A 13,493-nucleotide genomic window follows, 5' to 3' on the forward strand; every position below is an offset into this window, starting at 1 on the left:
AAAGAATATTTACAGGATTCCAGAGTCTCAGCATGGTGAGGGTCGGAAGGGACCTCTGGAGATCATCCAGGACAACTCCCTCCTAAAGCAGGGCACCCACAGCAGCTTGCCCAGTAGCACAGTGCCCAGCTGGGCTTGGAAGCTCTCCACACAAGGAGACTCCACAACTGCTCTGGGCAGTCTGATTCAGACTCTCACCCCAAACAACTTTGCCCTCCTGTTCAGATGCAACCTCCTGGGTTCCAGTCTGTACCCATTGCCCCTTGTGCTGTCCTTGAGCACCGCTGAGCAGAGCCTGGCCCCAGCTGCTTGCCCCCCACAGCTCCTTTATCTCTTGCTGAGCATTGCTCAGCTCCCCTCTGGGGCTGCTCTTCTGCAGGCTGTCAGCCCCAGGGCTCTCAGCCTTTGCTCCTCACAGAGCTGCTCCAGGCTGCTCAGCAGCTTTGTAGCCTCCCCTGTACTCTCTCCAACAGTTCCCTGTCTCTCTTAAACTGAGAAGACCAGAACTGGCCCCAGTCCTCCAGCTGTGGCCTCACTGAAGCAGCATAGAGGGAGGAGAACCTCCCTCTATCAGAACCTGTTGCTCTGGTTCTTCTTATTCTTCAGATGTTATAAATGCTGCGAGACCATGAACTCTTCTGTGGCTTCTTGCAGGAATGGACAACTTCTGCCAAAAATCTCATTTCAATAGTAGCCTTTTCCTGCTCCTGTTAATTTGAGCTTGACTGTTCTTTTGGGCCATTTCCAATAGTCCTCATGCAACTCTAATGTACACTTGTGGTTACTGGAAATCTATATGCAGACTGAAAGTTTTCTTCTATGAAAGCAGTAGCCTGTACACATTTTTATGATTTTCATGCAGAAACATCTTTAGTCTCACAGTATCATCAGGGTTGGAAGAGACCTCACAGATCATCAAGTCCAACCCTTTACCACACAGCTCAAGGCTAGACCATGGCACCAAGTGCCACATCCAACCTTGCCTTGAACAGCCCCAGGGACGGCGACTCCACCACCTCCCCGGGCAGCCCATTCCAGTGTCCAATGACTCTCTCAGTGAAGAACTTTCTCCTCACCTCGAGCCTAAATCTCCCCTGATGCAGCTTGAGGCTGTGTCCTCTTGTTCTGGTGCTGGCCACCTGAGAGAAGAGAGCAACCTCCTCCTGGCCACAACCACCCCTCAGGTAGTTGTAGACAGCAATAAGGTCACCCCTGAGCCTCCTCTTCTCCAGGCTAACCAATCCCAGCTCCCTCAGCCTCTCCTCGTAGGGCTTGTGCTCGAGGCCTCTCACCAGCCTCGTTGCCCTTCTCTGGACACAGTAGAGATGTTGGAATTATGCCCACGAATTTGTCTGCCACTTCAGCTGCAATACTAACAAAATTGGTGTCGATGGATGTGAACAAATAAGTGGCTTTATGCATTTGTCTGTAAATCAACACTGAAGGAAGGTAGTTGGAATGTAGGCAAATTTGGGGGAATAGTTAATTCACTGAGTTTGTTTGATGTCTCTTATATGCAGACAGAAAGGTTTGTTGAGATTGTTCTGAATGGGCTACCTTAGGCTACAAAACCTGTTGAGCTAGTGCAGAGAGATTATTTTTGCTCATAGCCAGGAAAATGTCAAAGTGATAACTATACTTAAAGGAACAAGTAGAACAGTCTGCACTGTAAGTTCTGTCTCTGTGTAATCCCTTGTTTTGTTTATTTGTTTGTTTTGGTAGTTTAAGCAGTCTTGTAAAATCTACTGAAAATGGCAATGGAGTAACTTTCCGATCTGGGGCAGATGTGAGTATGGACATAGGAGTCTCCGGCTTTGGAGGGGACTCTGCTATAGACAGAGCAATGCAAATGGTAAGGCTTAGTTCTGAAACAAAAATTCTGTTCTCTTTTAGCTAAAAGGAAGACTTTTATTTGAAAAAAAACAACAAACAAACAAAAAAGACAGTGAAGTGATGAATGTGTTTTAGAAAAAGAAGAGAAGGTTACTTGATAATTTCCTGGCATGGATTTTTGTGAATTGAAGGCAAGGGCAAGTGTAGGCTGTTCTTCAAAATAATGTCACTTCTCTCAAGATTTCTTTAGTAGAAATTAAATTGATTACTTGCTTTCCTGTTCCAGCATATTAATAGAATATACAGGGAATGAATAGGCAAATCAATTTTCTGAAGGCCTTTTTGTTACATAGAACAAGAAGGTGGCCTACAGGAAGGCTGGGGAGGGACTATTTACAAGGTCTTGTAATGACAGGATGAGGGGTAATGGGTTTAAACTGGAAGAGAAGAGATTTAAACTAGATGTGTGACAGTTTGGGTATTGCCCACCCCCCCACACTTATGAAATCACCCAGAATAGACTCAGCCAAGATGAAAATTAAGAATGAAGCTCTATTTACAGCTTAGCACAACATACAGGCATATATACACAAACATATACAGTTATACACAAATTAAAAGTAACACAGAAACACAGTACATCTCCCAGAAACAATCCAAGTCCCCAGAAGGGCTCCTGATCCAGCCCCCCTCCCCCCTCCCTCTTTCCCTCCCTTCAGAAATAACCAGATCAGCCCACGTATATCTCACGTGATAAATCTGGAGATCTGCGGTGAGAGGTCAAAAAGAGACAACAAGGAGGTTGGATGAAAAAGGGGTTAGGTGGATTAGGGAGTTAAAGTCAGAGTCAGCCAGAGAGACCAGACCACCAGAAGGAAGGCACAGCCAGACGAGGCAGCTAAGAAGTGTGTGAGGAGTGGCTGTATTACCTCTATTTTGACTAGTTGCATCTCTTAGCAGAAAACTGAGGGACATTGATAACTGTTGGGTTTTTTTTCTTTCTTCTCACAGCCAAGGATTTAATTTATCTCTGTAAAAGTTAGCCTCAGATCAGCACAAGATGTTAGGGAGTTCTTTACAGTGAGGGTGGTGAGACACTGGCACAGGTTGCTCAGGGAGGTTGTGGCTGCTCCCTCCCTGGAGGTGTTCAAGGCCAGGTTGGATGAGGCCTTGAGCGACCTGTTCTAGTGGGAGGTGTCCCTGCCTATGGCTGTGGATTGGAGCTGGATGATCTTTGAGGTCCCTTCCAATCTAAACCATTCTATGATTCTATGTGTGGTTTTCAAATGCAGGCTGTTATGTTCACAGGATCACAGGATGTTAGGGGTTGGAAGGGACCCAAGGAAGTCATTGAGTCCAACCCCCCTGCAAGAGCAGGACAGTACTGTCTAACACAGATCACAGAGGAACACATCCAGACAGGCCTTGAAAGTCTCCATAGAGGGAGACCCCACAACTTCTCTGGGGAGCCTGTTCCAGTGCTCTGGGACCCTTACAGGAAAGAAGTTCCCCCTTGTGATGAGGCAAAAACCTCTTTTGCTGCAACTTATACCCATTGCTCCTTGTGTCCTATCACAGGGAGCAGGTGAGCAGAGCCTGTCCTCCCACTCCTGACCAGCCCTTGGATGTTTATAAACATGTATTAAATCCCTTCTCAGTCTTCTCCAGACTAAAGAGTCCCAGGTCCCTCAGCCTCTCCTCAGAAGCCATGCCCTCCGGTCTCCTAATCATCCTCGTAGCTCTCCACTGGTCCCTCTCCAGCAGAGAAGGGCATCCTATAAATTGTCATTGGTTCTATCAATGATATTTGAGTCTCTGGGAAATTTAAATTAGAACCGAGACACTGTTCTATTCTATGACTATTGTATGACCATAGCTGCAGCTTAGCACTTGGCACAACGTGTGTGAAGCAGTACATAGACAATGGTCTTTATGGATGGGTGCCTGGGCAATGTATTGATTTCTAACAAGAGATGTGCTAAAAACAGTGGAACATTTTAAGTTTTACATAATTCATGTGTTGTAACTAAGGGGATGCACTCATGCTTCTACTCAAAAAATGTATCAGTCTCCCTGTTGGGGCAATGTGAGTGAATTGCATTCTTTTACATGTCAGAGAGTGTTTAGTAATTTGTTTGTCACGTTGAAGTCTCTAAAATGAAATATTTATGTTGAGACTATGCTTCCTTTGATACCTCTTCCCTGCTGACAGTGTGATTTGTCAGTGTCATCATTCCTCATCATGAAATCTTTTGAGTCAGTTATTGGAAAGTTATTGTCTGCCCACCTAGGAAGTGGGATAAGCTTGAAACAGTTGATGATTCAGGCTGCTAAGCCCAGGAGTAAAATAACAGATAATAAACTATTGTTATGATTTTTACAGATGATACATTTTGTCCAAGCCTATGTGAAAGTAAAGATGTGTTGTTCCTTCAGATGAATAACTGTACTGTAAATTAATTCTTAGGAATATGGAGGTGTTTACTGTACCACAAATGGTTTTTGATGGTTGGTTGGTTGGTTTGTTTGTTTGGCTTTTTTTCATAGAACGAAAACTTTGCAGTGGAGGCAGGCAAACAACCTATCACTTTTGAAAATCCAATGTATGCAACCAGAGATGGTGGAGCCAGCACAGCCAGTGCAGTTACAGTTGTTCAACCAACTCAGGTATGAGAAACCTAGGCTTGACTTTCACCTTTCATCTTCCTTTATGATCTTCTTTCCTTCTTTGAAGAACATTTTCTTTCCCTCCTCCTATTACAGGTAGCAGCAACTGGTGGTGAGGAAAATGAAAATTTTGAAAATCCTGTATATGCCTCTGTGATTTCTACTAGTCCAAAAGAACCCTCTCAAAGTACAGCTGCACCTCAGGTAGGACACAGAAATGCTTTTAGGCTGCCTTGTTTGTTTTGTTCTCCAAATCAGGGAAAGTGAATTGTTAAGCTGCGATATTGTTTTATCTCCCTTTAAATAATGCCATGGAGTTAGTACATGATCTGCATCAAATCCAACTAACTGGACAATATTTGCATGATTTACAAGAGGTAGGCAGGAAGAGTTTCATAAGAGAAAAGCAGCACAAGCACAGAATTGCCCAAGGCACATAGTAAAGTTCTACTTGGATTAGACAACTTGTCCCTGGTTCACCCAGCTATTTTGAAGTGAGTATATCAGAGCAGAGAGTTTCCTTTCACTGTTTGATTCGCGTCATTTCGAGGGCAGATACTAGTCTGAAAATTGTAATGTAGCTGCTCTATAAGTTGTCACTGCTCCCCAGCAGAAATTTGGACTCTTAACAGTTATTTCAAAAACTTGAATGAATTATACCTTGATAGAACCAGCAGAGTGTGTGGTTTGGTTGGTTGATTGCTTCCTGTTCCCCACCTCCTATAAAATATGAAAACACTCCTCCCACCTCCCCACCCCCAAATTTACATTTTGGTTTTAAATGAACCAAAACCTAGGGGGTTTTGGTAGGGAAAATTGAAATACAACATTTATTCAGTGTACTAGGTGTTCAAGAAATGACTGGATGAGGCACTTGGTGCCATGGTCTAGTTGACTGGCTAGGGCCGGGTACTAGGTTGGACTGGATGATCTTGGAAGTCTCTTCCAACCTGATTGATTCTATGATTCTCTCATCACTTCTCACATTTATTTGTAATTTTATTCATGTTTGAAAGTACTACAAAGGACAACTAAGGTACTTGTTCAGTGTGTTCTTGCAGGATATTTTTAACAATCAAGTTCCAAGGATTGCCTCATGTTGATTATTCGTGATTATGAAAGAATAATTTTAATCTCTTAAAATCATCTGAATGAGCTGTTGCTGGCTTGCTTACAGGGCTATTTCCACACATTGTGCCCCAAAAAAGCACCTCTAATGAGCTTAGAAATGACAGATCTATCTGTTGTAGTTTCATGTCTCTTGCTGATTTATTTTGTGTTGTTTTCAAGACAATTTTTATCTCTTAGACCTGTTTGTCTGGAATGAATGGCTTGCATGATTTAGTCACTTTATTGCCCTCTGGCATAGCCTTGTGAGTACTGCTTTAGGTAAGATAACACAAACATGTTATCTAGGGGTGAAGAAAGTTCCCATCTCATGCCTAGAATTACAACACAGTGAGTGATGTAAGAACATCCAGCTGAAATCACGGCGTTAGCAGTCAGTGCAAGTGAAATCCAGCCACGATGTTGCCAGTTTCCAGAGAAGTTGTGAGAAAAATGTGCAAAGCTTTAATAATCTTTGTATTTCAGGAATCAAAGTGGAATTTCTTCAAGAGAAAAATGAAGCAAAACACTAATTTTGAAAACCCAATATATGCAGAGGTATTGTTTACTGTTGTATAATTGGTTTTCAGCTAATGTACTGCTGGACTTTATTCTTGGTTCCATGGGATAAAGATTATAGGTAGATACTGCTGCTAAGTGAAGCAGCACAAAAATGCCAGGCTAGGTCAAGCAGGATTGAAGAAATTTTGAGCAGTTATAAAATTGCATGCTGAGTGAAGTGTTTAGCAGGCATGTGGCTCAAGCAGCACAGCTGCATTGTCCAGAGCTTTACTTCCCCAGCCCAAACACTGTGGACTGCTCCTAATCTGGAATCTTAGTTTCTGGTTTCAGATTGCTGGTGCATTCCAGCACACTTTAAGGACCCAGTGCAAATAGGAGACTATTGTACATCACTGAGTGAAGCATGTATTGCTACCCTCTCAGTTTTGGCTTCAGCACTGTACAAAATTCAGTAGCTTAGCATACTGCAGCCTTGTTTCTATACCAGCCCTAATTTTTTAATCCATACAGTTGGATGAGACAGTTCTTTTAAGACAGCATCTCAGCAGATGGTGTGTGTTCTGGAGATTTCTCCCCTGACTTGAGTGTAAAGGTTTGGAATTCTACAGACTTGAGCCAGTAATTCTAGCGCTTTTCATCTTACAGTTTAAAATTTCTGGATGGCTTAAGTAAGTTAAGAATCTCAGTCCCACATTCACACTAAGACTAGCTGCCTCTTGTGAAGAATTTGGGTGAGGGGCCTGGAACACAGCCCTATGAGGAGAGGCTGAGGGAGCTGGGGTCATTTAGCCTAGAGAAGAGGAGGCTCAGGGCTGACCTTATTGCTGTCTACAACTACCTGAAGGGAGGTTATAGCAAGGTGGGGGTTGGTCTCTTCTGCCAGGCAGCCAGCAACAGAACAAGGGGACACAGACTCAAGTTGTGGTGGGGAAGGTATAGGCTGGGTGTTAGGATTAAGTTCTTGTCAGAGAGAGTGATTGGCATTGGAATGGGCTGCCCAGGGAGGTGGTGGAGTCACCATCCCTGGAGGTGTTGAAGAAAAGCCTGGATGAGGCACTTAGTGCCATGGCCTAGTTGATTGTCTAGGGCTGGGTCCTAGGTTGGACTGCATAATCTTGGAGGTCTCTTCCAATCTCTTTGATTCTGTGATTCTGATGTTTGAATAAGGTGAGAGAGAAAGCTCAGGAAACCTGGACACTACTCTCCAACACTAATCAATGTAACTATTTGCAAACACTAGCAGTGACAAAGTTATGTACATTCATTGTGTATGCATATAGATAAATCAAAGTCCTCCTGACATTAAGCATTAAAATAGCAGTCCCGGTGTGTGAAGGAAGTTTGCAATAGCATATTTATTTACTCAGCTGCATCATCTGAGTGGAAATTAGCATTTAGTTTTGTTACAGGCAGTGATTTTCAGAAGTAACTCATGTCACAATCCTTGACTTTAGCAAAATACTTGGATTTTTAGTTAACATTTCTGCAAGTTAAGGTTGAACATTTTGTACATTAGAATGTAAACTTGCATTTTATGGTTATTGTTTCAGATGGAGAAGGAGCAACAACAGGACCCAGAAAAGGTCCCTATTCCTTCTCCTTCGCCACCTCCCAAGATTACACTGAAGAGAGACCAACCATTAGCTTACACAGCAACAGAGGACACATTTAAAGACACCGCCAATCTTGTTAAAGAGGACTCTGTGGTATAACTAGGTAACTGATTTAGGGAAGATTAGACACATCCATTTGCACATGTATTTTTTATAAGCAGAAAAGTAAGGTTCACATTCAAATGCTTTATAAAAACATAATACATCTCTTAGCCAGTGGCTAAGGAACTATGCCTTGTTTTTTTGACAAATGCCAATTTCTATTTTTATGAACAATGATCACCATGTACTATATGTATATCTTTGCACTGAAGTTGTCTGAAAGTAATGTTATAAATATAAATATATTGTACATTTGTAAATTTGGGAAAGATTATCTTGTTCAGTGGTGTTGTTAGCAGAAATCTGTCTGGAGTCGGTTGTATCTTTAGGGATAAATTCATTATGTAAATGCTTAACCTCTGAAAAAAGAAACAAGGCAAATAAAGGAATGTTACTGATACGCAGGATCTTTAGAGTATATATTTATAATGGCACCTTTTAAAACTTCTGCTGGTGCCCTGGGCATCTTTACAACACGTTTTATATACTACTGTATGCTAAAAATGGTTCTTTTTGTCTTGAGTTAAACGGTGAAGGAGTCAATGCAGCATTATTATGCTAAATAGTTACTGATGCAAAATGTTTTTCTTCCAATATTTCAACTGCCTGAGATAAAACAATTTCCTCTCAATGCATAAGGCTCATACTTTTCCTCTAGGTTGCAATTAACACCATTCCATTAACAGTGTTTCTTAAAACGTTCTGATAGATTTAGATTTTAGTGCCACAAGTGCTTAATTTAATGAGGTTTTCTCTTGCTCGTCAGTGGAACAGCTTTGTTCTTGGCTGGAGACTCTGGAAGTAATTTGTACTGTTAAACAAAGTAGCTAGGTTTCTGTAACAGCTTCTTTCCAAACAGCAAAATACAAGAGGTAGTGGCTCATTTAAGAAATTATTCAGGTTTTTTAATGTGAACATTTAATTTTATTGACTATTTATTTCCCAAGGTGGACATGAATAGAAAGGGAAACAGTTTCTACTAATGCAGTCTTTGTAGTTACCTGGATATTTCTATAACCTTCCATCTGAATAGCCTATATATCTGATTAGTTTGTCTATTAATTAGCCCAGGTTGTTTCCACAATGCAAACCATTTGAGGAAACTCTGAGTACCACTGCATGACCATGTTGTTTGGCATTCCTGGCTAGCTACTGATATAAAGATTTCTAAAGTTATAATCCTTGAGACTTCTGCTGTTTGATTGCTTTATACCTGAGTTCTCAAAATATATACTATTTCTAATTAGAATGCTTATCATTAACTTGTAATGTACTTTGATTAGAAAAGACAACTGGAAAATGATGCTGCTGAATGAATCTAATAAATGTGTTATTTTATTGCATCCTTCTTTCATAATTTCTCTCAAGGCTCTATGTACTTTTTTCAGTTGTGGAGACTTCAGTGCACTGAGGTGTAAACAACAGTGCTTTAGATAAAGTCCAATAAGAGTAGTGGGTGTTGCTTTACACAACTGTCTAAAGTTCTCAATACAACATCGCTGACATTGTATCACTGTAAGTCACCATTAAATAAACCATCCCTTAAAACAGTAAACTCCTATTATTGATTTTAAGAGACTATCAGGGTGGCACAAACCTAAGTCCATAAAACCTTCATTCAATTAACTTTCATGGCAGAATGCTTTCATGCAGAAAATTCCTTAGAATTCTGACACAGCAAACGTCATCTATAAGGCTACGGGGAAGGAATCCTTTGAAAAGGAGGTTGCTGTTCTTAAGTGTTTACAGTATTTTTTAAACAAAGAAGGCAGGGCTAACATTTTGACAAGACTCAATTGAGGTTGCATGCCATGAACAAATGTAGCATCACTTTTCTGAGTGGTCTTTGATAATAGAAAGATTTAGAATCAGTTTTGGAGAAAACTGCTACTATGACATTCATGTATCAGAAAGACATTTTTTCCCCTCTGTATTTTAACTTTTCAGATGCAGAAGAAAGCCATCCCTGAGATAGTGGATAGATAGTGTGTAGATATGATTGTTTAATACACCTGATGATGAAGGATTCCTAAGCTTCAACTGGGCCTCTTCCTCACTTACCGCGATGGACTCTTCCGATTATGTAAAGTTGAATTTGCTCAACAGAAGTTTTAGATGTTATCCCTAACTTTGTTTCTCACTTTTATTCTTTCTCCTTCCTGAGAACATTCCCTTCTTGGATTCCTGAATTCTGGACTCATTCTGTTTCAAAGAGGGATGATTGTTAGAGATTTCAGCACCTCTCTGTAATCTGCCAATTCAACATTATTTATTTGTTTGTTTTTTTTTCATGTACATTCTCTTTACAGCTGTCAGGCCAGATAGAGAACTACACATCTGTAGGTCTAGGGTAGTATGTCACTGCCCATGGCAGGGGGGTTGGAACTAGATGATTCTTGTGGTCCCTTCCAACCCTGACTGATTCTATGATTCTATGATTTGCCATTGGAATGGGCTGCCCAGGGAGGTAGTGGAGTGGCTGTCCCTGGAGGTGTTCAAGAAAAGCCTGGGTGAGGCACTTAGTGCCATGGTCTAGGGCAGGGTGCTAGGTTGGACTGGATGATCTTGGAGGCCTCTTCCAACCTGGTTGATTCTATGAAATGAAGTAAAATAAATTTGTTCTTTAAGAAATTTGCCAGAGAATAGAATCTCAGTGTAATACTAAGAGGTTACTAAACAATTTCTGTCTCTTTCTTGCACATGTACAAACACAGAAGCCCCTGCTCACACACTCAGAGTGATGAAACTCCTTTTCTTACATTTGGAGTTCTAACCTGCACATGGTATTTTTGTAAGCTTAATTCAATTGCTCATTAATGATTAATCATCAGTGCAGCTCTTGGGCAAATAAAACCTTTACCCTTTCAATTTTACTATCTCTAGGAGCACCAGTTTGTGAGCCTCTGGCCAACAGCTTAACAGATAGAAATAGTGTACAAAAGGCACTGTAACTTCAACTAATATTTTGCCATTCTGAACACACTCTTTGTGCAGATGAGCAAATTTGCTGTAACATACACTAATTACTTGTTTGATGTAGTGAGTGAAATAATCATCCTTTCACTTGCAAAGGAAAGAATCATAGAATCAACCAGGTTGGATGCTAACAAAGAAAGAAATGTGAATGCTTATTATTTTTAATATTTTCTTCATAGATAATATTTTAACTTTCTTCCTAATACTTGTGTAAGTTTGGATACTCTTTTTGCATGGTAACAGACTACACTGTAGTTTTGATTTCCCCTGTAATTCTGTATCTGCAAAATAGCTTGTGTTTTATCTCTACACAACTCAATATTCAGATGAGGAGAGGCTGAGAGAGCTGGGGTTGTTTAACCTGGAGAGGAGGAGGCTCAGGTGTGACCTCATTGCTGCCTACAAGTACCTGAAAGGAGGCTGTAGGCAGGTGGGGGTTGGTCTCTTCTGCCAGGCAACCAACAACAGAAGAAGGGGACACAGTCTCAAGTTGTGTCAGGGGAGGTCTAGGCTGGATGTTAGGAGTAAGTTCTTCCCAGAGAGAGTGATTGGCATTGGAATGGGCTGCCCAGGGAGGTGGTGGAGTCACTGTCCCTGAAGGTGTTCAAGAAAAGCCTGGCTGAGGCACTTAGTGCCATGGTCTAGTTGACTGGCTAGGGCTGGGGGATAGGTTGGACTGCATGATCTTGGAGGTCTCTTCCAACCTGGTTGATTCTGTGTTCCAGGCCCCTCACCAGCTTTGTCGCCCTTCTCTAGACATGTCCCAGTATCTCAACATCTCTCTTGAATTGAGGAGCCCAGAACTGGACACAGGACTCAAGGTGTGGCCTGACCAGTGTTGAGTCCAGGGGAAGAAGAACCTCCCTTGTCGTAGTGGCCGCACTCTTCCTGATCCAGGCCAGGCTGTTATTGTCTTTCTTGGCCACCTTGGCACACTGCTGGCTCATGTTCAGCTACTATCTACCAGTGCTCTCAGGTCCCTTTCTTCCTGTCTGCTCTCCAGCCACTCTGTCCCCAGCCTGTAATGCTGCTTGGGGTTGTTGTGGCCAAAGTGCAGAATCTTGCACTTGGCCTTGTTAAATCTCATCCCATTGGCCTCTGCCTACCCATCCAGCCTGTCAAGGTCCCTCTGCAGGCTTCTCCTACCCTCCAACAGATCCACACCTGCTCCTAGCTTGGTGTCATCTGCAAACTTACTGATGATGGACTCAATCTCAGATCATCCATAAAGACATTGACCAGGACTGGGCCCAGCAATGATCCTTGGGACACACCACTAGTGACTGGTTGCCAACTGGATGTGGCACCATTCACCACCACTCTCTGGGCTTGCCTTCCATGCAGTTCTTGACCCATATCAGAGTGAATCTGTCCAAGCCACAAGCTGCAGTCTTTGCCAGGAGCTTGTTGTGGCAGACAGTGTCAAAGGCTTTTTTAAAATTTGGAATGATTTACTCAGAGACTGAAGATGCTAAAAAATTAAGGGAGATGCTCCCAATGGACCCTCTTGTTTTCCAGTCTCCTGATGGAGGCTTGGAGTGGCTAGGTCCAATCTTAGTCTGTGATTTAGTCAACAGCTTATGTCTAGTCAATGAGATACGAATGTTAAGGAAGAGCTGTTGCTGAGTTGTGAGGTCCAGAATGGAACCCTTTTCTTTCTAAACTCCTTTTCAGAGAGAAGTCTAGGTGTGGCTGGATCTGGACTTAGACCCAGATTTGGTCATCAGTTTACAACTAATGGAATTAGCTACATGGGTTTCATTAGTCATTTGTTCAGCATGCTTTCAGTCACTTACCCAGGGTTTGTTGCTAACAAGTGGGCCTCTGACTTGGGTAAGGAGCAATCTCCTAGTTTTCAGGTAGGGGATCTCGAAGCTTGGTGTTAAAGAAGTGTCTTTGGTCCAGATGCCTGGTGTTAGTTTACTGTGGAATTTGAACTCTATGTTTCCCTAAGCATTTCAGGCATTGAATCTCATAAAAAAAAAGGTTTAATAGAGTAGTACAGCATCAGGATCAGTTCAAACAAGGTACTTCTAGGAAGGGAGAGACCTCAAGCAAAGAAATCTCTGGGCAATGATAGCCATGCAGGCTATTAACTTGTCCCTCATGTACTCTTCACATTCTCTTGATGTGTCTTTCAACTGCCCTTTGGTCTAATAGCGATTCTGGTTTGAGACCTTATGACTGCTTATTGCAGGGGTCCTCAAACTTTTTAAGCAGGGGCCCAGTTCACTGTCCCTCAGACACTGTTGGGGGCCAGACTATAGTTTTGAAAACAATGAACGAATTCCTATGCACACTGCACTTATTTTATTGGTAGTAGTGCACAAAAAACAGGGAAAAGAATGCAATACTTAAAATGAAGAACAACTGTAATCAACAAAACCAAGTAATATTTCAGTGTGAGCTATGGGCTAATGAGATGGTCGATGTTAGGTTCCATATTTGTCACTGCTGGTCGTAGCAAGTGGTGCAAGTGTTCGTCAGTTAGTCTGGATCTGACTGGAGATTTCAGATGTTTCATTCAGAAAAAAGTCTGCTCACAGACATAGATGCTGCCAAAGATGGCTGCAGTTTTGAGTGCATGGTTCCTGAGGTTATGGTATGTGGGACTTTTGTGTGGTACAGAATATCTTCAAGGCCAAGTGCAGGGTTCTGCACTTTGGCCACAAC

At 42.1% G+C, this 13,493-nt stretch overlaps 1 protein-coding gene across 1 annotated transcript in view; it reads left to right on the plus strand.

The window, feature by feature from the left end:
- The window catches only part of LRP2 (LDL receptor related protein 2), a 140,800-nt gene extending 131,613 nt beyond the window's left edge, over positions 1-9,187 (plus strand). Inside the window, exons 76-80 of the mRNA XM_064166097.1 lie at positions 1,723-1,852; positions 4,381-4,500; positions 4,597-4,704; positions 6,094-6,165; positions 7,680-9,187. Coding sequence (XP_064022167.1) covers positions 1,723-1,852; positions 4,381-4,500; positions 4,597-4,704; positions 6,094-6,165; positions 7,680-7,841 — 592 coding nt within the window. The 3' untranslated portion in view covers positions 7,842-9,187. The remainder of the gene's footprint in view (positions 1-1,722; positions 1,853-4,380; positions 4,501-4,596; positions 4,705-6,093; positions 6,166-7,679) is intronic.
- The last annotated feature ends 4,306 nt before the right edge of the window (positions 9,188-13,493 follow it).

This window comes from Pogoniulus pusillus, chromosome 2, assembly GCF_015220805.1.
Source record: "Pogoniulus pusillus isolate bPogPus1 chromosome 2, bPogPus1.pri, whole genome shotgun sequence".
Lineage (NCBI taxonomy): Eukaryota > Metazoa > Chordata > Aves > Piciformes > Lybiidae > Pogoniulus > Pogoniulus pusillus.